Source organism: Rousettus aegyptiacus, unplaced genomic scaffold, assembly GCF_014176215.1.
Source record: "Rousettus aegyptiacus isolate mRouAeg1 unplaced genomic scaffold, mRouAeg1.p scaffold_m13_p_5, whole genome shotgun sequence".
NCBI lineage: Eukaryota > Metazoa > Chordata > Mammalia > Chiroptera > Pteropodidae > Rousettus > Rousettus aegyptiacus.
Window position 1 is genome coordinate 93,614,494 of NW_023416308.1, and position 26,559 is coordinate 93,641,052.

General features: G+C 33.3%; 1 protein-coding gene across 1 annotated transcript in view; it reads left to right on the plus strand.

Moving 5' to 3' along the window:
• LUZP2 (leucine zipper protein 2) overlaps nucleotides 1-26,559 on the plus strand; it is a 390,662-nt gene that overhangs the window by 288,081 nt on the left and 76,022 nt on the right. Inside the window, exons 6-7 of the mRNA XM_036220762.1 lie at nucleotides 43-105; nucleotides 3,902-3,964. Coding sequence (XP_036076655.1) covers nucleotides 43-105; nucleotides 3,902-3,964 — 126 coding nt within the window. The remainder of the gene's footprint in view (nucleotides 1-42; nucleotides 106-3,901; nucleotides 3,965-26,559) is intronic.

Consider the following 26,559-nt stretch of genomic DNA (forward strand, 5'->3'; position numbering starts at 1 on the left):
TTTTATTACTTCTTAGCAATATAACTATGTTTCTTTCCTCAGAATAAAAGCTTGAAAAACAAACTCTTGTCAGGAAATAAGCTGTGTGGCATTCGCGCAGAAGAGGTGAGTAAATTTTCTCTTCTAACTTCAATTAGAAAGAAAAAAACATTTGTGCCAGATTTTTTTTTTTCGAACCCAGATGTCTGGTGACTTTTTCCTTCTTCTTACATAATTATACAAAAGTTGATGTTTTAATAATGAATTCAAGCTATGAAGAAAAGTTTAAATTATATTCGGTGCATTTAGTATAAGTATGCATTAAAAAATGAACACCCAAAATGGTTAAAACAAGTTTCTTTTGGACTAGTAAAAGATAGAGCATGAATTACGGGAGAAGTGAAATTGAGCAAATCATGCACACCATATATAGTAGTAATCTTTCATTCCCCATTGGTATTGGCCAACATTAGTTTGGGGGAAAAAGTTTATTTTCCTAAGTCATCCTGGGTATAAATCAATCTTGGAAAGCAGATTGCAACAGCAGGGTGATCATGCTAATCAGCTGTGAATTTGAAGTTGGGAAAGATAATAGAAATAGTCCTTTATTGAAAGCAGTAGCACAAAATTAATAATAGTCATGAAAAGCAGGAAATATCTTAGAAATAAAGTTCATGTAACAAGTCAGGGATGCTGTGTCTGAAATATCATTATTTTGGGTCACTTGAGAATCTGCGAGGAAGAGCAGAGTTGTAGTAAATGTAGAGACCTGAAGTAGAAATAGAAGTTCAAGAGGCTGACGGCTCAAGGGTGAGCTTTTGTTCTTAAGGTCTAATATGAATCATGTTCATACAATGATAGTTCTTTGTCTTCTTATGCCTTATGTCATGCATTTCACTTTCACTAACCGTATTAAGAAAAATAGGATGCCATTTTATGGAAACGGGAAGATAGTAACTTGTTTGTGAGAAACCACAAATCCTTGCTGCTTCTGAGTATGCAGTTTAATTGCATAATCTTGAATTATTCATATGTCAAACTCTTCCTCTCTTTCTCCTTCTCTCCCTCCTTTATTTTTTCTCTCTCTTGCCCCCAACCCCTCCCTGCTTTCTTACTCCTCCCTCCCTCCCATTACTCCCCTTCTTTCTCTCCTTCTTTCCTTGTCTCCTCCCTTCTTTTCTCATTGCATTTGTCGTCGTCGTTGTTGTTGTTGTTGTTCTCTTATCAGCGTCCTGATTCAATAAATCACAAAATGCAGGTGGATCGGGATGAGGATGTCTGTGAAAAACTGTTTCTAATATTAGAATCTTGCAGTGGTGTGTAATTTACAACACTTTCAATTTTATACTCTAATTCAGGGGTCCCCAACCTCCAGACACTGGTCCGTGGCCTCTTAGGAACTGGGCCGCAGAGCATGAGACGAGTGGCAGGCTATCGAGTGAAGCTTCCTCTATATTTCCAGCTGCTCCCCACTAGCATCATCACCTCAGCTCCACCTCGGGCATTAGATTCTCATAGGAGCACTGGTCCCTGGTGCCAAAAAGGTTAGGGACCACCGTGTGCTTCCGATATTAGATAATGGTTTAGGAATTATAGTACCAACATAACACAGTCACCCACTTTGCAAACTCTACTACCTTGCTTGGTTAGAAATGTTCTGAGTATAATCGGAAACTGAATCATATGGTACACTCACTGCTCATTCAGTGGAAGACTCGTTTATATTCAGTGTATGCTTAGAAAATGTAAGATTTCAAAAATAAGAACAGACTTCATTTATTAAAGAGGTCTTCATATTAATAGAGTTTACTAGGATATAATAGTACCATGCATTTATTATGTGCTAAGGCTAGCTACTTACACAATTGAATTTTATTGAGATATAATTTGCATGTAGTTCACCTCATTTAAGTATACAATTCAATGAGTTTGATCAATATATATTTAAGTTACAGAACATTTCCATAGCCCCCAAATTCCCTCGTGCTATTTTATAATCTCCACCACCAACCCCCAGCCCATGTAAATTACTAACCTGATTTCTGTAGCTATCCTTGTTTTATTTTCCACTAAAATGGTATTAAATAAAATATATAGCACCTAGTGACTGGATTATTTCCCACAGTATAATGCATTTGAAATCAATCTATATTGTTACATGTTTCAGTACTTTATACATTTTCAAAGATTGCTCAACTGTATTCTAGTATTTGATTTCTTTTTTTTCTTTTTATATATTACATTTTATTGAATTTATTGTGGTGACATTGGTTAATAAAATTATATAGGTTTCAAGTGTTCAATTCAATAATGTCATATGTATATTTCATTGTGTGTTCACCACTCAAAGTCAAATCTCCTTCTGTCACCATATATTAGACCCCCCTCTATCTTTATCTACCCCATCCTTGTCCTCTGGTAAATACTAAACTGTTATCTCTGTCTATGAGTTTTTGATTATCTTTTCTTCATTCGTTCCTTTCAGTTTTATATCCCACATACAAATGAAATTATATGGTTTTTCTGCCTGACTTATTTCATTTAACATGATAATCTCAAGATCGATGTTGCAAATGGCAGTATTTCATCTTTTCTCATGACTAATAGTCCACTGTGTATATGTACCACAGCTTCTTTATCCAATCATCTATTGAAGGGCACTTCTGTTATATCCATGTCTTGGCCACCATGAATAGTTGGCTGCAGTGAGCATCGAAGTACATATATCTCTACAGAAAAATGTTTTCAAATTTTGAGAGTAGATACCCAGAGGAGGGATTACTGGGACATATGGTAATTCTGTTCTGAATTTTTTGAGGAACCTCCGTACTGTTTTCCATAGCGGCTATAGCAATTTACATTCCCACCAGCAGTGTATGAGGGTTCCCCTTTCCCCACAATCTGTCCGGCACTTGTTATTATTTGTCTTATTGATGATGTGTCATAATTTGTTTACTATTTACCAGTTAATAGATGTGTGTCGTTTCTAGCATTCACTATTATAAATGAAGATACTGTAAACATTTATGTACATATTCTAATTTCTCTTGAGTAAGTACCTAGAAAGAATTCCTGAATAATATAGTACGTGTTTATTTAATTTGATAAGAAACTGCCAAACTGTTTCCCAAAGTGACTGTACTATTTTACATTTTCACTCAACTGCTTTTTCAATTATCATTATTTTCACCTAACTATGATATTTATTTGTATTCTATTTCTTCTACTGAGGAATCAGAACTAGTTGTCTTAGATGTAGAAAGACAAATGACTGAGATTCTTAGGTTAGGATATTTTAAATTAGATATGCTTTGGAAAAATGGATTACCATCGTCATCTGGGGTTTACGAGAACATATTTCATTATGATAGCCAAACGTGTCTGCTGAGAGAAATTTCTTTGTTATAAGCTCTTTTATACTTGTAACAGTCCTCTTAAAAAGTCAGTTTTTCTAAAGTGCACACGCCCTACACCTCAGCCTCTTAGCGCTCGAAGCCTTTTTCATTTCCTGTCTTATTTGTTTGTTGCCTTCTCCTTGGACATATGTCAAATTCAAATATGGTTGTCAATTTAAACATAAACACATTTAATCTACTTTAATAAATAATCGAAATAAGCAGTGAAAACTGAGCCATATAATTGTAGGGATATATTTAAAATCTGAAATTGGCCATGCCTGGGTAACTGAAATTCTTCAGGGGGCTTTCCTTTGAAAAGGCTTTGGTTTTCTCTTTGTGGCTAGAATAGCTGGATGTCCGACTCCTGAAGTGGACATTAAACCTTTCTGTTTCATTTCCAAACTAGTCTGAATCTTTTGCCTGGCCACAAAAATTAATTTTAATGCAGTTTGAAAAAATTTTGATCTTCAAGTTTCAAAATAGAAATGAAATTAAGGCACTAATCCATGTTTCTGCTCTTTCAGTCAAAAAAAATCCAAGCCCAGTTGAAAGAGCTCCGTTATGGGAAAAAGGATTTGTTATTTAAGGTAAGTATCTTTCTCCCTTTCCCCTCCAACTAGCTAGCCCAATAAGTAAACTATCTAAAAAATGATTTAGCTTAAATTTCCTAATTTTCATTAGGATCGAAGTTGTATTTGACTGCATTTAAAATGTTTTAATTTTCTTACCTACTTAATAGAGATAAATACAGTTATGGTTTCCTGGGTACTTTCTTAATCAAAAGCAGGACTTATTACAAAGTAAAGTCCCTTTGTAGCATTTAATTACTTTAATTCAATGTTGAAGAATATTGTTTTTTTTTGGAATATTTACATTAAAGAGAACATATATTGAACAAGTTTCCAGAGATGAGGTCCACTGGTAACCTACATTTTTAGCTTCCAGATATCTTGCATAAATCTCGTTATTACAGAGAGTCTTCATATTTATTGTTGATTGCTTTTGGTTATTGATACTTTTCTTTATAAAACTATCATGTCAGGACCTATCTAGATTTAGACATCTACCACAAACTATAGATGTGATCGACTGAATAATGCCCCCTGCCTAAGACAGTCACTTGATAATTTCAGGAACCTAATAATGTTATTTTTTTTTTATGACAAAGGAGACTTTGCAGACTGATTAAGAATCTTGAAATGGGAAAATTATCCCAAATTAGCCAGGTGGGTCCTAAATATAATTGCACAAGTTTTTATAAGAGTGCAACTAGAAGGCCTAAATAAAAAGAAAATGATGTCATCACAAAAACTGGGTGAAAAAAGACAAGGTAAAGCCCTGCCAACACTTTGATTTTAATCCTATAAAATTCATTTTAGACTTCTGACTTCAGAACTGTAAGAGAATAGATCTGTGTTGTTTGAAGCCACTTAATTCATGTTAGCTTGTTATAGCAGCAAGAGAAAGTTAATACAAATATTTTCCCCCTTGAGCATGGAAAATAAGAGGCATATGCCTTTAATAGTTGTGCTTGTGATACATCGGCATTGCTAAATGTAGGTGAGTGATAGCATATTAGGCTCTTCTTAGTAGGAATGATAATTTTTTTCAATAAATAATAAATGCACATTACTTTGTGGATAATATTGCTTTTTAAAAATGTTTTCACTACAATGATCAGCCCCATCTGCAAATGACTGGTTTAAAAAGAGTTCATTCTCCATTTTATTTAATGGTTGGAAAAATCCTTCAATTTTTCTAATAGAAACAATAAAAAAAGACTCATCTCTCTTCTTTGGCATCTTCACTTTTGGCTTAGAGTCATGAGAATGTGTCTCTATTATGTCAACCAATATTTATTAAATGCTTATTCCATGTGGGGAGCCATCTTACCATTTCCTCTTCCGTAAATAAGCTTCTTTCTTTTCTTTTGACCTCATTTACAAGGCATTCCCCAGAACACCAAGAAAACTGTCAATTAATTCTCATTAATGCTTACCGATTCCTACTTCTCAGCACTCTGCTCATTGTATGTAATAAATAAATAAGACAAAAGTATGAAACAGAAGACATTTGCCTAACTTTAATTTTTTATACCGAGACTCTTCAGCTCAGGATATCTTAACTGTTACATTGAGTTTGGCCTTAGTTTTTTGCAGTCATGAACAACAAATAATTGAAACTGGAGGTAAAGGGGTGGGGAGTGTATGTGTGTGTTTTCATTCGCAAAGAAATTTCTAGTTCTCTATGAATTAATTTAACTTAATATCATGAATGAAACAAAGAAATCAAGCTTCTTAGACCTGATAAATTTTAGATATTCGGATGACAAATTTATGTAAAGATAGAATATTATGTGAGGCTTTTAAAGTCTTTTGAATTTAATTTCTCGAATTGACCAGTTATAGAAAGAAAAGTTGGCGGAAGAAAATGAGGAGACTGAATAATTTTCACTGATACTTTTACTTTATAATATGCCAGTTACTGAATATAGATTAGTAATTTATCATCTTTCAGAAATGACCCAAATTAGGATTTGTTGGGAATCTTCATAACTTGAAAATTAGACATTATCAGTAAGCCCTGTTATTCCACACCATTTGGAGAGGAGCACTTACATACGAAATCAGGTGAACTGTGTATGAATAGACCTCGATGTTGCATAAATAAGGATGCCTTCAGTTTATACTCTCCACACAAAGTTGTTTAACAGCAAGATTTTTAATAACTAAAATAACAAGAGGTCTAGAAGCATGACAGTTCTATAGCTTATTCAGGAGCCAAACAATATCTACAAGGACCCACAGTTTTTCATTTGTTTCTTTGGCTTTTCTATTTTCCATGTCATGATCCTCGACTTACTTTCTTTAAGTTTCGATTCCTCATTGTATTACAATAGTGGCTAAAGATCTATATGTTGTCTTCGTTCAACTGTGTGCAAAGTCAGAGAACAAACAGTTGGGGGCAGGGAGACTTGTCCTCAGTGTCATAATTTTTATAAAGGAGAAAATTTTTTTTTAAGAAGTCTTCCCAAACTTGGTCATATATCTATGCAAAAGTGAGACCTTGGTGTTTTCAGCTTCTATTGTGAAAGATTGCTTCTTTTAGATATAAAGTAAAAAGGAAGGGGATTACTGATGGGGAGACAACCAATAGTTTCTGCTATAATATAATCATTCACACTTTTTGATGGCAGCAAATTCTTCTGATATGTTTACCAGTATAAAGAGAGTGTACGTTTAGGTCTTGCATAAGCATATGTTAAATGAATCATGTGGATGAATGAATGAATGAATACATAACACATACATATATATGTATGTACATACATACATACATACATACATATCTATATACATACATAAATAGACATGTCAGGGCAATAGATAGTAGAAAGTGATGTATGTAGCCCTAAAGAGTCTGTGATCACAGAAATTCATCCATGCACCTTTGAAAATGAGCCAACAAAATATCTTTGGTAATATTTTGCTGAACCCTGAGATGAGTAGTAAAAAAATCCATTTCCAGTAGTTTCCTTGAGAATCTCTTCACTTTTAAATAGATGTGATGGATTTTAGTAAAGATAGACTTTGATGGAACAATGCTTGCTGCTGAAACACTTAAATTTTATCTTAAAAATAATAGCATGTGCTGAAAATTGCAAGATATGTTGATAAATGCAATGTGCTTATTAATGTTTGAGATTGATTTTTGATTCGAGAAGGCTATAAACATCTTTACTAAAGAAAGAAGTGAGGCCCTGCTGACTGTTAGTTACCCAGGACTTGAGTTATTTTCTATCTTCCTTGATTACACTTGAAGCCGATATTCTCTGGATCATCTACTCTCCATTTTGCTGCTCTTGTTTTATTTACATGTACACTTTTTTTTTATTCCAAAATTATTATTTTCTCACTGTAGGCAAATTTCAGAAAGTGTCAAAAAATACAGAGTGAAAAGAAAACATTTAAAATTCCATCACTAGGAAGAAATACACAATATTTTGAAATATTTCTGTCTAGCTCTTTTTGTTGAGGTGTAATCTGCACTGTGATTAATATATACAACTATATATTCTATATTATATATTCTGATTTTCATATAATTTTAAAACATAAGTATATCTTTTAATTATATTTCTTCATAAAAATTTAAATGAATAATTTTCCATGACATGTGCATGCCAAAAGTGACTTAATTTTTCCTTAAAAACATGTGTGAATTCATATGTATATGTGGTATTATCTGTCATTTTAGTTTATACTGTGATGGCAAATCCTATCTTATTTTTAACTGGAGGTATAGCTTTTTATTGAACATGTATCTGACTAAAGTAATTCACTAAAATTATTGGAAATGGTAAACATTAATTAAAGATACCTAGTGCACATTACCTTTTGGGGGGTTGGATATTTTATAACTATTGAGGAACACTTGACATATAATTATATAAATTTAAAATGTACAACATGATGATATGATGTACATATACATTGTATAATGATTACCAAGATCAAGATAATTAACATTATCCATCACCTCACAAGGTTAACATTTTCGTGTGTATCTGTGCTAAGAATGATTTAGGTCTACTCTCAGCAACTGTGAATTGTACACTACTCTATTAGCTATAGTCACCCTGCTGTACATTTAATCCTCAGAACTTCTGATACATGCAAATTTGTATGTTTTGACATTCATTACCCCTTCACGCCTCCTTCCTGATCCTGGCAACCACCATTCTATCATCTGTTTCTATGAAATAGGATTTTTGGGGGAGGGGTTTTGGGGGGAGGACAAGTATTGTTAGTTTTGTATGTGTGTTTTAAGATGCATCATATTCCACATACAAGTGATACCATACAGTATTTATCTTTGGCTTATTTCACTTATTCTAATGACCTCTAGGTCCAACCATATTGTCACAAATAGCAGGATTTCCTTTTTTATCGCTAAATAATATTCCATAGAGTATATATATTACATTTTTTATTCATTCACCTACAAAAAGACATTTAGGTTGATTTCATATCATAGCTACTGTGAATTATGCTACTTTGAACAGGACTATGCAGATATCTCATTGAGATACTGATTTCAATTCCCTCAAATCCTACAGAAGTGGGATTGCTGGATAATATAATAGTTCTATTTTTAACTCTTTGAGGAACCAACATACAGTATTCTATAATAATTTTACCAATTTATATTCATATCAATAGCATATAAGGATTCCCTTTTCTCCACATCCTTGCCAAAATATATTATCTCTTAATTTTTTGATAATCGCCATTCTAAAAAGTCTGAGATTATATCTGATGGTGGTTTTGATTTTCATTTCCCTAATGATTAATGACATTGAGCACCTTTTCATATAACTGTTGGCCATTTGTATATCTTGTTTGAAAAAATTTCTGTCCAAGTTCTTTGCCATTCGGTGTTTTAAAAAATGATAAATATATTAAATTACTACTTATAGGAAGTTTATTAGTCTAGTGATAAAATAATGCCTTATGTATATTATTAATTATATATATTACATATTAGCATTGTATACAGACCAAGTACATTATTTCATTTGATCCTCATTGTGACAGAGAGGAGAAATTGTAGAATTCACTTCATAATGAGGGAACCTAGACCTTGAGAAATTTGATATCTACTCAAGGCCACCTAAATATTTATTTACAAACCAACTGTATTAACAGATCGAAACTATCACTATTCCATTCCATTCCATTCTATTCTATTCTATTCTATTCTATTCTATTCTATTCTATTCTATTCTATTCTAAAGGTGACTTGATTTGTAGGAGTATTATGGATAAAGTTTATTTCCATAACATATATATTTATACCATTGTATTGAAATTCTAATGATAATTCTGGCATATTTGGTGATAGAGAAGATATACCCATTTCTTCTGGAACTTAGGCATTAAAATGCATTTATTTTCATTAGTATTTTCTCTAAAAAGCAGATGTGTCCAACTCGGTATCTCCACTCTTGTCTGATCCAGAACACAGGAACATGGCTACGTGAATTTCAAAGTACGAATATCAACAAGTGTCATATTATTTTCTGATGATTTGAGTCTTCTATAAGAGAATTTTGTGAAGCAGTTGCACCTTAATTTTTAAACTCTGGTGTAATTTAAGATAATTTTTGTACATCTGTTTCTCATCAACTAATATTTACCTCATCTACATGTTAAACCATTTTTTAATGAACTAAACATTTTCAATGCCATTCATTTATTATGTGTCAGTTTAACTCCAGTTAAAAGAGCTTTGGCCCTAAAAATGTAGGTATCTTGCAGAATTGGTTAGAGGGGTTAGTGATTTTACTTTCTTAAATGATTTAACGAACTAAGATTTTCAAAACACATTCAGTTTTGCCTCAAAATGATTTGATAAGTCAGTCAGAGCAGGTAATTTTGTCACCTCATTGTGAATCAGTAAAACAGGAGCTAGAGAAGTTAGAAGACTTCATAAAACTTGACTGAAATCAATCATAAAACTAGTAACTGGAGAGTTTAATTCTAATCTGTCATTTAACCACTATATCACATTTTCCTCAGTTAAATTTCTGCTTTGTATCTTTGAGTTACTTAGAGATTATACTTTTAAGAAATGTTTTCTTATACACTCAAAGATATAAAGAGCAAACATGCATAGCTGGAAATATAACTCGATAACTTAAAAATATAATATCTGTTGGTAACTAAATTCAATGCATTTTCTTAATAGCAAACATTTTCAGTTCGGAATAAGATACCTTCAGTTTAGAAATGGCAATTGCTTGGGATAAAGATTTCTTTTCTAACTTCTTATATATCCCACTAGTTTTTAAAACTGTAGGATAAGAATATGTTCTGTGCTAGGACAGAAGAGAAAACAAATTGACTTTGCCCAATCTAACCTAACTTTTTAGCTTTGTTGTTTCTGTGATTAAAACACAAACCCAGCTAGCTTCACTTATTTTTTCATTTTTTACCAAATAAGTAGAGAAGTAGAGAAGCAGATTTTAAAAGGGCATATATGTTTCTTATCAAAAATCATGACAAATTTAAATTTAATAAATATTAATTTTTCTTTAAAAAATTGGGAATATCCCAAATACTGAAAATCACTAAAAATATAGAACTTTTAAACAAACTAAGCCCAGAGTTTAAAATAATGTTTTTAAAATTGTACCATATTAACTACATTTTACAACTGGTTCAGGATCTGAAAAAATATATATATTGTGACCTATCACATAAGAAGACAAAACATTTTAAATGGTTTAAGCCAGGTATTGCAAATGCATTTTAAAAAGTGAATATCTTTGTGTGTCCCCATCCTACACCCTGTGCTTATTACATACCTGACTAATGGGTCAGGGTGTCTTTCACACTGAGCTTGGATTTAGCCTTGATATCATTCTCATTCCAGGATTTGAAGCAACTCCTACAAGTTAGTGACAGTTGGTACTCAAGAGAAACCTATTTGCCATCCCTGAATGAGCTCTAAATATTTTGCCTGTGGCCAGTCTTCAGTCTCTGGTGAGCTGCTCTTGCAAGATTTGCTCACCTTGTCTTAAATTGTTATATATTTACAAAGACATTGTAAAGAAGTGGTCTATAAACTAAGTAACGTTAAAGAAAAAAAAAGGCACAAGTGGGAATCTGCAGAAAATCAAAATGAAGGCTATTAACTTTAGACCAGCCCTAGAATATTTCTCTTTGGCCCTGAAAGGGTGCAGAGAAACCTTGAATTGCTGACCTTCCTTACCTATTTTTGTCTAATTCACCATGTAGCATGTGTGTCTTGGTTTAGCAAGATGTCCTCCCACTGAGAGGGGCCCCTAACCTTTATTAGGTTCAGCTTTGTACATTTCCTTGGAGCAGATATAGAGCAGTGTTGTCACCATGAAACCTTTGGGAAAAATCCCTCTCTTAGTAAAACTTGTCTGAGATATTGAGTTCCAATTCAGTTCCAAGCACAAGAGCCACCAACTTGATGTACTGGTTTCTTTAGATACAAAATGTTTCTATTTTCAGTACATTACACACACACACACACACACACACACACACACATATTTTTCAATGTGAGATGTCTTCTGTCTCTTTTAATCACACTGCAAGTTCAACACATATTTATGATCAGAACTTGTCTTAGGTTCTAAAATTATCGATGGGAAATAATGGCCAGTTGTAGAGTCAAATCTGAGCACCCTAGAAGTGCTCAGGAACATAAAACATACTCAAGTAGCTTTCATCTCTAATTAAAATGTAGAATTATAGTAGTGTCTTTATTCTAAATACATATTTTTTATTTTGAATATAAAAAACAAATAAGGAACAATGAAGAAAACACAATAATTTCACTCCTTATACGATTTTTAAAAATGCCTTGTTTTCCATTTTCTTAGTGTTAATGGTAATGCCGACTGTAATTTCAGAAAACAAGAGCAAGTTATTGTTTTCCTTTGAATACTTTTTTCTTGTCAACACATTTAAATATTCCCCTTTGTCATGGCAGGAGACATTTCCTAGGCACCTTTATGAATTTACTTACTTCATTTTACTTTATTTCACTGCTGTCACTCAGTTACTATGGTGTTTGTTAACCTACGCATAATAAAAAGAAGCCAATTACTTCTGAAGGTAATTGGATAAAAAGCTACTGCAACAGACATAATTCAGAAGAATTTTAAAAAGGAGAGTTCTCAATAAATTTCATAGTTCATGAAAAGACATGTACAGCTTATGAAAGCAAGAGCAGAATCCCTAAGTGGTACACCCTGGGCGACTTTCACTATGGCAACACCACTACTTCAATTGTCCCTGATACATCTCTTAAAGAAAAGTTTCAGGTATCTCAGTCTGTACTGTTGTCATTTGGATTGAACTAACCCCATTTAAGAAACAAGTCCAACAAGGGTTTGCAATGACATAGAACCTTCACAGCAGAAAGATCTTGTAACATCTTTGCTTCCAGTCTCTTGAATGATACTGGTTAATCTCTCTGAGAGCCTTGCCTCTGATTACAGATGTTTGGTGATTACAGTTCATAACATTTCAAGATAGGTTTTATCCTTTCTTACCAAATTCTGACTGTTGGAGAATCCCCTTCTCATTCTCAATAATAGCAATTTTTTTGTTTGTTTGTTTGTTTTTGTTTTGTTTTTTAATGCCTATCTAATTTCCACAGACACGCCAGGCTCATCTCTAAAGTAATGTGCATTTTCCCACAGTCTTCTTGTTCTGGTTCATTCTTTATCCTTTGCTTCTATTTGTTCTTGCTGTTCTCTATGTCCACTCTTCTAAGACCCCTCCAGAAGTGAAATTCGAGTTCATATTTTTAGTCCTAGGAACATTATGATATTAGCAAAGAGTGGAACTTGATTTATTGCTAATAGCAAAATAAACTGGGAAGGTGGGATGGGGTGAGGTAGATGATAAAAATCATTTCAGTGCTCTGAATTCATGTTTCTTAGGCAGAAGCCAAAATTTTTCAGCATTTTTCCCCCTCCAATTGCATAATCTCTTTTATCAAAGTCACGACTAGCATATCCTCTTATGCTGCCCCGACCAGTGCAATGCTGCCTCCAGAGATAGAAATGTAAAATTTCCCTGAGGTTGGAATTATCCATATGAGATATATTAAGTGAGATGTGCAAACTCTATGAACATACTTTAGGTAAAATCTTTTTGCTTAATCAGTGCTTCCTGCAACAAGTCAGGTAAACCACAGAGCACAATTAAGAAACACCTACAATGGGGCCTGGAAGTGGTACAAGAGAAGGAAAATAACACAACTAAGGAAGACTATTTTAAATTTTGACTATGAAAGTTCTTACTTATATCAAGCTTAAACATCATCTACTGAATAATTTTGACCATTTCTTCCTTAGAAAATGTACCCAGAGGTGATGAAAAGGATATATGGTTACATTCAAAGGATCAGGTTCTTTTTTAGCTCTTTCACGTACTTGGAAACTGAGCAAAAAGAGTCATTTAGCCTTGTTGGGTATCAATTCCTCTGTCCAAAAACTATATGTAAAATTAATATACACACTTCAAAGTTATTTAACAGGATCAAATGAGATTATACATGCAAATGAATTTTGCAAAAATATTTTTTATGTATTTCATTATCAATAAATTGATTTTGTTTTGGGATTTATTTTTCTCCAGAGAGAAATTTCCTTATCAAAATAATATGGGACATTTTTAGACACTAAAAAATTGTTTTCTTCTTCTCATTCAAGAAATGTCTCACATCTCAACACAGGCCTTCCTACTTTGCAGTCTCTGAGACATGTAAAACTGAATCTAGGCCATTTTTTCTTCTTTAAGATACAGAGCAGCCTTGGAAGCCAAGGGAAGAGAAGTTTGTCCCCTTCATTTTAGACAAACACATTAGTATTATTTATTTATAAATGAGTGAAAAAAAAAGATAACATTCTGGAGAGAAAATAGCTCATGTTTTTATGTTTGTTTTTATTTAATATTTATATGACAATCAAGGACTAAGGTCATAATACCTTTTTGGAAATGAAATTGTTGGGATATGTATACTTTAAATTTTTACATGACTTTTTAAAATTATATATATGATACGAACTGCATATATAAATATATGTGTATATGTATATATGTGTATATATATGTGTATATGTATATATGTGTATATAAATATATGTGTATATGTATATATACACATATATATATGTATATATACACATATATATATATTGCACATGTATATGCAATATATATATGATACGAACTGCATATATAAATATATGTGTATATGTATATATAAATATATGTGTGTGTATATATATATATGTATATATGCAATATTGATAAATTATACACCTGAAACTTAGCAGATTTCATTAACCAATGTTATCATAATAAAAAAATAAAAAATAAAATAAGTTAAAAAGAAAAAGACCAAGAACTAAATGCAATTTCTTAACATAATTGCCAGTGACCATTGTCTGGAGACAAAGATATAAAAGATTACATTTTTACTTTCAATTGTCTTTAACATATAGTTTACAGGAATAATAGATATTGTTCCTAATTTTAGTTAGATGTATACACAGCTTTGCTATAATAATTTAGCTTCATTTTTTGTTCTATCTTGGACAAATTTGATATTCTCATATATTGATAATTTATTCATTAAAATCTATAAAATCTCCTAAAACAATATTATTACTAAAAATAGCTCTCTGGATTTCTTTTTATTTCCAGTTGAGCAGAAGCTATATTAACTCAATATTATATCTCCCGCCTCATTCATGTGTTCAATGTGTTTTTACATTGTTGATAATAGCATCCTACATTTACATTTTCATTTATTTGAGCCCTTTTATTTGCATGCTGCTTGGATTTTCATGTTACATGAGTCTGTAAGAGTCCAGTAATAAGCAAGCACTGTCTTATAGATTGCCTGTTCAATTCAAGCTGTTTTAAAAATAATACCCAGCTTTACTAAATGAGGATGTTCTGGTTGGTGTTTTATAAATTTTAACATGTGTAGGGATCACCTATGTATCTTGTTAAAAGGATGTTTGATTCAGTGATCTTGGATAGGGCTTGAGAGTCTTCATTTCAAACAAGCCTCTAGAGGGTGCTAACTATGACAGTCTGTGGGCCACACTAAATTGCAAGGCCCTAGGCATTTAATGAATCTAATAAGAAAGGGTTTGGGTTTTTTCTTAATTTAGCCCTTTCACTTAACTTACTAGTAATTCATTTGCATATGCACCTCTGAAAGAGAGCATTTACATTTATTATTTAACATCCTTTTTCCCCTTATCGCTGCTGACGTTTTGCAGCAGACATAAGAAAAACAAAGTTGGATGACAAATCACCCTGCCTTAGGTCTAGTAAGGGAGACAGGCTAGTTTACAATGAATTTCAATACAACAGAGCAAGTGTTTTATAAGCACTTTATCTACCATTCTTGAGGAAGGAGTCAGTGAGTGGAGGGTCAAAGATCAGTAAACCTATTTTTACATTGGGACAAACTTTATGGAAGAATAACATTGGATTAAACCTTGAAAGTGTTGCACCAAAACCTACGCTGGGTAAGTACTCAGTAAATACTCATAGAAGAGACTGAAAAAAAGAAAAGAAGGAGTCAATGAGTAAGTGAGGAATGCTGTTTTTATTGGGAAAACATTCTAGCCAAAGGTAGGGTGATTTGGACATGCATTACTATTTCACAAATTGTCATAGAAACTTGCTGAAATGTAAAGTACCTGTAGAAAGAGGCAAGAAAAGAGATTGGGAAGACAGGATGGTGTCAAATTGTGAGGGGTGCTGATGGTAATATTAATACATTTTAAAGAAAATTATCAATATTTTTATGAATAGTGCTTAAATTAGTAAGAGCCTGATAGGAAAAAGGTTTAAGCTCCTACTGGCTTGTATATGGAAATCAGCTTCCCTCTCTGATTTGTTCTCCTCCGGTGGGCCCTGGATGGCTTACCTTTCCAGCCAGTGAGGTACATGCCAGCAACAACTTGACAACATGTTGATGATTCTGACTGATCAGGAGGCCCACAGTTTTGGTTCTGATTCTAGTTCTTTTTCTTTTGCCAGTTACCAACTTACATGTTTGATTTTAAAGTGAATATAAGACAAAAAGACAAAGAAAAGGAGGCTGATGATATAGAAATATTATACTCAGAAAATAGATCCCCCCAAAACACATCACAATCTAATATTTTCATATTTCTTTTTAATAAGCAATTTAATGAGACTGGAAACTGTATTGCTACTTAATGGGGTATAAAACTTTTCTCATTTAATGTTATCTACTAGGCTGTGAAAGAAGAGGTAGGCTGAAATATTTTGGGTGATAAAGAAAAAAATGGGAGCACTTGGATTGATCTTCATATTTTAGACATTTATTAAGCCTATGTTTTATCCAAAACTGGACTCACTCTCTTCATCTCCAACCCATACAAGAGGCAGAATTTGTGCAGCACTTAAAAGTATAGACTCTGGATCCAGACCTCTGTGTTTAATAGTGACTGTCAATTTCAGTATGTTTTTGAAGATGAGTGACCATGTGTCTCTTTTCGCTCTCATCTGTAAAATGAGATTAATGTTAGCGTCTATATCACACAATTATTTTGAGACTCTAATGAGTTCATACAAGTAAATTATCAACTTACAGTAGTGCTTGGCATCTATTATTTGTACAAGCATTAGCTATTATTATTATTTTTTTTTTAAGTAAAACATTTACTTTCTTTTGATTATAATATTGAGAACCAAGTGTTTTGAGTTCTAAAAGAATCTTGGATAAAACTCAGGCCCTTACTAATTTAAGTAAGCTGCACACCCTCTCAAAGCTATTTTCCCAAGTGCAATATGGAAATCATCACTATACTGTAGAAGTAGTATGTGTACTACAGACAGGGGATATGAATCAGCAACTAGTGGGCACTTGGCAAATGCTCATTGCCTTCATATTCTCTTCTAGTTTGTTTTTTGAAATATATGCAGACAGAAATAGAAGGATAAACTTTTTATCCCCCCTTTTCATGCTGCTCATAGGCAAGCCTGAGAGACGATTGAGAGCAACTGTTGTATTTAGATAAGAAGGATATAAACGGAATCCACAGGGTATACTCACTGGGCACAGAAGCAGAAAACTTCCCATTTTTGCCAGGAAAATGTGGAAAGTCCATTTCTTTCCAGCATCCACATATGAAGGTGCTGTGGCACCCTGAGGTGTCAGCTATCATTGCATTTTATTTTGTAACTCTATCAAGCTTTCTCTCATACCATAGTTGGACATTACTTTTCTTAATGCCAGTTAGGGTTTTCCAAAACGGTGATAGAATTTTCACTCACAATTTTATGCAATAAATTATAGCATTCATTATTTTGAAATTTTACCTGTTTATTCTTTCTGTTGAGAGAAAAGTGTATTAATCAAAGGCTCTAATTGTACAAATATAAAAAAGAAAAAAAAATAGTCTGCAAGTTGTTTCTCAAACAACTTCTATTTGTCAGACACTGTGTTAGATGCACTTTATATAGGAGACATCAGTCCAAATATAACACTTTCTATAGGGAATTTATGGCTATTTCAGATAAGTGGAGACTTTTAGGTATTGCCCAGTGTTCCAAAGCACTATCATTTGTAATTTCTATTTTTGTAGTTTACCTTCCCATACATTTTTTCTCCACCAGAAAGAAAATTTCCCATTCATTCATTCATTTTTAAATTAGTTCTATTGAAGTGTAATTTTCATTCAATAAAATTAATCATTTTAATTGAGCAATTTGTTGAATTTAGATATATATGTGTTATGTGTATATATACATATACATATGTGTGTATATGTGTGTATTTATATGTGCGTATATATGTACATATATACATATATGTGTATATGTGTGTGTGTGTATAAAAGTGTAATTGTTTCTAAATTGGATATACCATTGCACTCCCTTTATTCTTTATTGATATTCGATTGTTCCAGTTTCTTTATAATTAATTTTTAACATAGCAGTGATTGGGCTGAGAATCATACCCTGCATAGTGTACAAATTCTTATGCCTAGTAGAGAACTGATCACTTTATAATGTTAGGTCCTATTATCCTCCTCTTCCTCCTCCTCTTTCATCTTCTTTATTAGCTCCTTGTTTCAATCAGGAAAAATTCATTTGCCTGATTCTCCTCTACACTAACCATGGTACTGTGAGCTCAGTTGTTCCTAGCTGTGTTCTACTATAGTTATCTGTGTGTCTGCCACCTTCCCCTATAAAACTGAAAGCTCCTGTTTTGAGGTAAATTCATCTAAATCTAATTCATTTAATCAAAAAAGATTTATTGAGTTCCATCATCTCTGTATTAAGTATCTCACCTATGTGCCATGAACAAAAATAAGTAAAGTAGGATTTTGCCATTTACAAAGTCTACAAATAATAATAATTATTATTATTTTAAATGTCTATCTAATCATCTATCACAGGTCACTTTAGATGTTTCTATGTCTTGGCCGCCAAGAATAATGAACATGGAGTGCATGTATCTTTACATATAAATATTTTCACATTTTGGGGGTAGATATCCAGAAGAAGAATTGCTGGGTCATATGGTAATTCTATTCTGAATTTTTTCAGGAACATCTATACTGTTTTCCATGGTAGCTATAACCAATTTACATTCCCAGTAGCAGTGTATGAGGGTCCCTTTATCTCTATAGCATCTCCAGCACTTGTTATTACTTGTCTTGTTGATGACATCCATTCTAACAAGTGTGAGGTAGTATCTTATTGTAGTTTTGATTTGGATTTCCCCAGTAGCTAGTGAAGTTGAACATCTTTTCATATGTCTGTCAGCCATTTGTATGTCTTCTTTTGAGAAATGTCTGTTCAGGTCCTCTGTTCATTTTTTAATTGGATTTTTTTTTTTTTTAGTTCTTTACATATTTTGAATATTATTAAAAGCATTGTTTGCAAATATCTTCTCCCATTCAGTTGATTGCCTCTTTGTTTTGTTGTAAACACTGAAAATAACAAATGAACAGGACAAACAAAAACTCATAGACACAGACAACACTTTAGTGGTTATCAGAGGAAAAGATGGAGAAGGGGGAGGTAGATAAGGGTAAAGGGGGTAAAATATATTTTATGTATACATATAATGTTACATATGCATAAATATATATGTTTAGAGTTTCTTTTTTAATTGAAATTTGTATAATGTAATGTTTGAGCACTTGGGGTCCTAGATTCATAGTGCTTTAATCTCCCACAGCCACAGTTACCTTATCTGCAACCTGTAGTTGATAATAAAACTGACCTTAAAGCAATAGTTCCCAAACTTGTTTGTACAGAAGGAGATTTGACTTTGGGTGGCGAATGCACAATGCAGTATACAGATGATGTATTATTGAATTGTACAACTTGAAATCTATATAATTTTGTTAACAAATGTCACCCCAATAAATTTAACAAACAAATAAATAAGTAAATATTTAGTATTGGCTAGGCAATGTGCTACTAACTCACAAATGCATGATCACATATAATCCTCACAAATCTTTAAGGGAGTGGTTACCAAACTTGCATTCACATTAGAATCATGTGGAGAGTTTTTAAAATGTCTAAAGCCCAGGCAACACCTCAGGCTTATTAAATAAAATGTCTGGGAATGTAGCAAAGGCATACAAAAGTATTTTTTCAAGCTTTCCAGTTAATTTCAATGTACAGACCAGTTTGGCAACTATTGATTTACGATCAGTTCTATTATCAACCACAGGTTGCAGATGAGGTAATTAATTGTGTCTCTGGGAGATTAGAGCACTCTGACTTTAGGACTCCATGCATCCAAACATTATGTCATATAAATTAAATTTAAAAAGATTAAACATATACATTTATGCATATGTCAGATTATATATACATATAAAATATACTTAAGAAACACACATATGTACATACATAAGGATAGATTGGAAATGTGTAAGAATTGATACAGAGCAGTGAGTAGGAAAATTAGAAAATCTAACATCATTTTTGGGAACCGTTGAAGGTATGATGTAGCCGAAGCATTTAAGAAACATTTGAAGAGAAGTTGAGATTTCCAGTGAGTTTGAAAAGAGAAGTAGTTATGTGGGTATGAAAATTAGAGAAGTTTCTTGTTTCTTTCGAGGCATATGGAGCAGCATGATCAAACAGCCCAAGGCATGAGAGAACAAGGGGAGTTTGAATTTGGCAAATGGGAAAAGAGCTAGTGGTGACCTGACAAAAGCTGAGACCTGGAAGCATATCCCTAAAAGCTGAAAGATATACCTAAATCAGATATTGAAGTGTCCAGTGTTCTGGGATAAGACCTTTAACTTTACTATTAGATTTGCTGAATTTAATGGAAGGTTAATATGAGTAAATCCACCATTAATGTACATTACTTGCTCATATCTATATTTATGCAAAGTTTTGATTTTGAGTACACTGCTGTAAAAAGCAGTGAGTGCCCGTTCTCTTTAAATCTGTGCAGTCAAATCCTAAGTTTTTTGCAAGCCGGAAACCACATTTTAACATTAATTGCCAGATGTCACTGGCAAGAAGCATATTTCCCCGAATAGACTCCTATTTGCCAGTTCCAGAGATTAGCAATATAATTAGATGTCAAAATGCATCTTTTCTGCATCTTTCTCTGCTCCTCCCTGCTGTTTTTGTAATAGGAAAACCTGAAAGTAAAGAAGCAGGTGATCTTATTTATCTAATTCTGGAACTCAGAAGCCTACAGTAAAGGGAAGAGATATGTTTCCAACATGACTGTACATTTATTTATAACCACACAGAAAAGCAATCATAAAATTTTCCTTCTAAATATTTTTCTACATCTTCACATTCTTTGTGTCAGTTCAGGCTCTCCTCATCTTCCCTGAATTACTGTCAGGATTCCCTGACTTCAATCTTTTTCTCCAAGCTCTCTGTCTTCCACATTGTCAAAAGAAAGATTGTCTGTTTAAATTTTAAATTTGCTCATGATTTGACTTCTAAATCCATCATTATCTGTCCAGTCCTTACAGGATTAGGTCCATCCATTTTAGTACAGTTTACAATGCTCATCTTTGCTACTTTAGTGTCATCAATGTAGAACACTGAACCACTGAAGACTTTCATTTGTTGTAGTTTTCCATTTTTTATTTGTTTTTCTTCTGTTTTCTTTCCCTAACATGTCTTTATAGCCTTTCTTCACTTAGTCAATCCTTAATAATTTTTTAAATTATGTGCAGAGCTCATCATCCTTAAGGCCTGCCTTAAGTAGAACCTGTGTACCACTATACCTGGGCTGATGGTGAGAACTACTGCCTTTTTCTCCCAGCTCTACAAATACATGGAGGTGGGGATGGTAGCATCTGGTCTTCTTAGCTTGCCCCTCCCTGGATAGAACTTCTACCTTATAAGCGAGTTGGAATAAAGTGTAGATGGGTGATCAGACCTTGGCATCCTTGCCTTGTCGTGCCCAGAATAGAACTTCCACACACTGTCTGGACTGAAATCATAGCCAAAACTGGGAGCTTAGGGCAGAGGCGACCCTATCTTCCTGTTTTCACTTTCTCAAAGTAGAGTGCTCAGAGTACAATTTCCATTACACAGAGATGGGGCAGATTACTGAGGAGCGATTATTGTTCTTAACAAGATTTAGTAAATTTTTAAATGGAGATTTACTCATTTTCTGTATGCCCTTAGGGTAATTTCCTGCAATTTTAATGATTGTTTCACTGAAAGTGTCATTGAGCTTCTCCTCCTCACACTGCTAGTCTGGAAATCTTGCCTAATTATTACTTAGTTTTAAAACTAGAGCTCTGCATTGTCACCTCCCAGAAACCTTTCCTGGTGCCCCAAGTTGAGGTATGGGGTCGTTCTCTCTTCCTATATTGTATTGAAAGTGTCTTTTTATGTCTCTGTTCTCCTCTTGTTCTAATTTCCTCAACTTCCTTCATAGCCATCTATCTCATCAACCCTTACTTAGTCTTCAAAATGCAATTAAGCACCATACTCATTAGCACTCTCTCCTCTTGCTCACTCTCAGATCTAGGGATACTTTCTATGCTTTGTGAGCACTCTATGTCCATTTCTATTATAGTTCTTACTACGTTACATTTAAATTACATATTTGTTTCACCTCGGCAGCATCTGTAAACTCCTCAATTACATGTTATTTTCTTTCTGCCTCTAGCACTAGACACATAGTTAGTACTAATGAGTTAATTCAACATATGCATATTGACAGTAAATCATGAGCCAAGTATTGTAAAAGGTATTGGAGATATAAAGATAAAAATAAAATATGCTATAACTGCTCTCATGTTTCATATGATCTACTAGGTAAAATAATTACTGAGGAAGGTGTTAAGCAAATGAATTTTAAAAATAAGAAGTACAGAGATGGATCTGTACATGATATTAACAGAGTTAATAATGTCAGCTGATATTATGATGAGGAGTTGAGATGAAAGTAATGAAGGGATAACTGAGATGAAATAAAAAAGCAAGTGCTGTTTAAAGTAAAAAGATCAATGGGAGAAGAGTTCAAAGCAGAGGGTTCTGCATATCAATCACCTAATGTACAGTAAGCACAGACCTCCTGAATCTCAAAACTTACCATGGCTGGAAAACTCAGTATGAAGGAAAGTATAGTGAGAGATATGATTAGAGGAATAGGTACTACTCATATAATGTGGAGTTTAAAGGGTATGTTCAGGATTTTCACTTTTATTCTATGGTCAGCAAACCATAGCCAATTCCAACCTGATACCTGTTTTTATATGACTGGCATGCTAGAAATACGAGTTGCATTTTAAATCAAAAGAGAAATATTTTAGGATGTGTGAACATTATATGAAATTCAATTCAGTGTCCACAAAACAAAACAAAACAAAGCAAAACAAAACAAAAACTTCCTAAAACCTAGCATTGGAACATAGCCATTACTAGGGGACTCAGGCATTCTCTTGTTTATGTACTGTCTATGGCTGCTTCTGTGATACAAGGACAGGGTTAAGTAGTGATACAGACCATATGACCCTCAAAACTATCTGGCTCATTTGCAGAAAAAAAGTTTGTCAATCCTAGTTCTATAGTAATGGAAGATATTGAAATATTTTAAACATAATGCTTAAAGGGCACATAATCAAATAGCCATGTTTTGTTTTGAAAAGGAGGGAAACTTAAAGGAAAACTAATTAGGAGGTGTGTCAGAAGTCCCCAAGACCACCCCCCAGCTGTGTGATTTGCTAGGAAGACTCATGGGATTCAGCATCTAGTCCTACTGATGGCTGATTTTATAAAAGATACAAAGTGAAATTAGCACAGGGGAAGAGGACATGGGCAAAATCCAGAGGATACAAAGTTCCAGATGTAGAGAGTCCTTGCTCAGTGAAGTTCTGCAGATGTGCTTAATTCCTTTACCAACACGTGACAACATGTGTATAATGTTTTCTGCTAGAGAAGTTTGCCTGAGCCTAGGAGTCCAGGATTTTTGTTGCATACTGGAGCTGTAGGTGCTCTCTGCCTCGCATATACTATAATTCCAAACTCCTCAAAAGAAGCCGATTTTCAGCATGATCCATATTGTTTGCACAGAGAGTTTAGTAACATCGATCAACTCTTATCAGCGAATGGTGGAACATTCCCAAAATTCATGTTTCCAGATGCAAGCTAAGGGCCAACCTAGCAGGCAGGTCTTTGAAAGGATAGCAGTTATCAGTCCTGTTATTTTAACTCTCTTCTGTATATGAGGTTATTACAGCATTACAGATGGAAATGGTAGTAACGTGGACTGAGTTGCTAAAGTGTAAATGGAGAAAAGAGGACTGAGTTAAAAGATATTTAAAAGGCAATATGTATATGATTCAACCGTGAGCTGGATATGGTAAGTGAAGGGTAAGACGACAGCAAAGATTATGCCGGAATTTGGCTTATCAGTAAATGGTAAACTGATCTCCTCTGAAGCTGCATGGCCATTCCAGTTGAAGAATAAACTGACATGATGGAGGAAAGGACACAGCTGATTAATTTTTTTTTGTCTCACATTTCAAAAGTACTGCAGTTTTATGTATGTATATGGATATATATTTAGTTGGATATGCAAGCATGTATACATATACATATCTATAACTAGGGGGTTTCTCTGAAGATATTATTTGAATGATATTTTTCATCTTTAAAGTCTAAACCAGTTGAAAAATAGCACAGCTATTAGAAACATGAGGAGTGAAAGAAAAGCTTCCTTCTAAAAATGTGTGCGTGTGCACACACACACACACACACACACACACACACACAGATCTGACTTCTTTTCTATTGACAAGCATAGTGTTAAGATAGTTCCAAAATATATTATTTATCTCTGCACTAGCATCAATGGCTGTACTGGCTTCATTTGAGCAGATACATTTTAAAACGTTTTGAATGTACTGATATTGAGGTTATCTTTCTCTTTGAAATATATAAGGTTGATTCTATTTGTTAAGCATAAGTCAGCATGTGGGTGTGCTACTGAGGCATGCCAGGGAAATCAAGATCTCTAAGGAAAACTCCACTATTTGCTTCTTTTGAGGCAGTGATTCTTAATGCTGGATTTGCATAAAAATATATGTGCAGATATTTCAAAACACTAAAGCTCATTCTAAATCATGTGAGATTCTGCCTCAGATCATTTGGGTTAGAGAATGGATATTTTCATATACAGTAACATTGATTTAAGGATTCATGATTTAGATGTCTAGAGGTTCACAAGTGAGAAGCATGAGAACCTTTGGAAACGATTTGAAAACTTTTTTTAATTCTCTAACTGAAAAAAAAAAATCAAGTTTCTCTTTTTTCTTGTTTGAGGTGAGCTTAATGTAACTTTCTTTGTATCTCAAATGTCTTGAGTTGTTCGGATATGTTACGAGGTTGAGTATGTGAATGGGTACATGCACCTTAGATGGATAGATCAACAGAGAGAGGAGGGTGAATAGGGAGATGGATAAGTGAGTGGATGTGTGAGAAGAAAAATAGAGGAATGCATGGATAATAGAATAAATGGTGTGCAAGTGGAAGGATGAATGAAGAATGGATGAATTGACTGTTAGCTGAATTGATAAATGTATGTATGGATGGATGGATGGATGAAGAAACAGGGGACACATAAAGGAGAGAAATGGTGAACTTTATAACACCTTGTTGCAATGTTTAATTTACCAAATTCCCTAGATAGAAATTATTTTTCCCTGTTCAGTAAAGATATGTCATTTAAAAAGATCTACTTATTCATTAATTGTTCGATTGTAAGTTCCTTAGAATTAGATGGTAATAATTGACACAGGAATTCTGAAGGCTAAGTAAATAACGCAAAGTGACAGCTACAAGACAGTGAAATAACCATGTTGACCCTTTTTTTGACAGCTACAATTATAAGGCATGTGACCTCTCTAACTGTGAGGATAGACCAGTGACAAATGAGGAATGCTAAAAAATTAAGCAGTTCTTTTTGTTGTCTTTAGCGAAGCACTGTAGCTAATGAATTGGCTTACAATGACCAATTTTTGCTGAAAACAAAATGACAGCTCTAACTTTCTGATAATTATTCCAAAGACAAAACAAAAAGTTGTGCATCAACCTTTTTTGGCATATATTATCTCATTTAAGCCTTAGAACAAATGATCGCTTATAGTTAAACATTTTAGTACTATTTTATTAAGAAGGAAATCTCACTGAGGAATCTTTCTAAGGTTCTTTGCAGTTCTAGATTTTGATGATGACACAGCCTTCACACAAAGAATTGGCTTATCAAGACAGATTTGTAAGTTTCTTCCTTTCTTTCTGTGTTATCTATTGTGGTTTCTTGAAATATTTCTCACATGAAAACTCTAATTTGTATTTCAACAATTTTTTTCTTTGTCAAGAAGAGGGAGGGTTCACATTTTCTGTCCCATTGCAGTTCATTTTATTTGGTATGCAGTGAAACCCAAAACAACATAATAATTGGAAAGAAAATTGGGATTATCTTTTGTAACCTCCTACCAACAGTCTTAACAAGATGAATACTTTGAAATTAGATATATGAGTTCCAACTTCTAAATTCCCAAGTAAGACACCTTTGGATCATACAGGTGTGGCTTCTTCAAAATTTTCTTGCCTCCTTCGCTAAGTGGTTATAACATATTTAAGTATTAGGACAGTTATTGGCACATGGCAAATAGTCCATAAATTTTCATTGGTACTATTAACTCCATTTTACAGGTAAAGGAGTCAACAAACTTCATGTGCTTGTTCACCAGACCTTTATACATACTGTAGCACATACCCTGTTTAAAATGATAAATAATTATTAGTTTATGCATCATATCCTCCACTATAGGACACATTTTTAGAGGGCAGAGTCTATATCTTGTAAATATTTTTAATTCTTATAATATATATATTGATTGGCACATGGATAGAAAATTATTCAAGGAATCAACCTGAATTGATTTGAATACAAGTCACCATTTTGTTAACAATTCAGCAGATGTACTGACAACTGAGATTGGCAGGAGTTCTAGATAAGCTGACAAAATATTAAATAAATGTGGTAGTAGCCTGATAAACAATGAGAACATCTCCCATTAATTATAATATAAATTATTATTTTTATTATTTTTTATTTG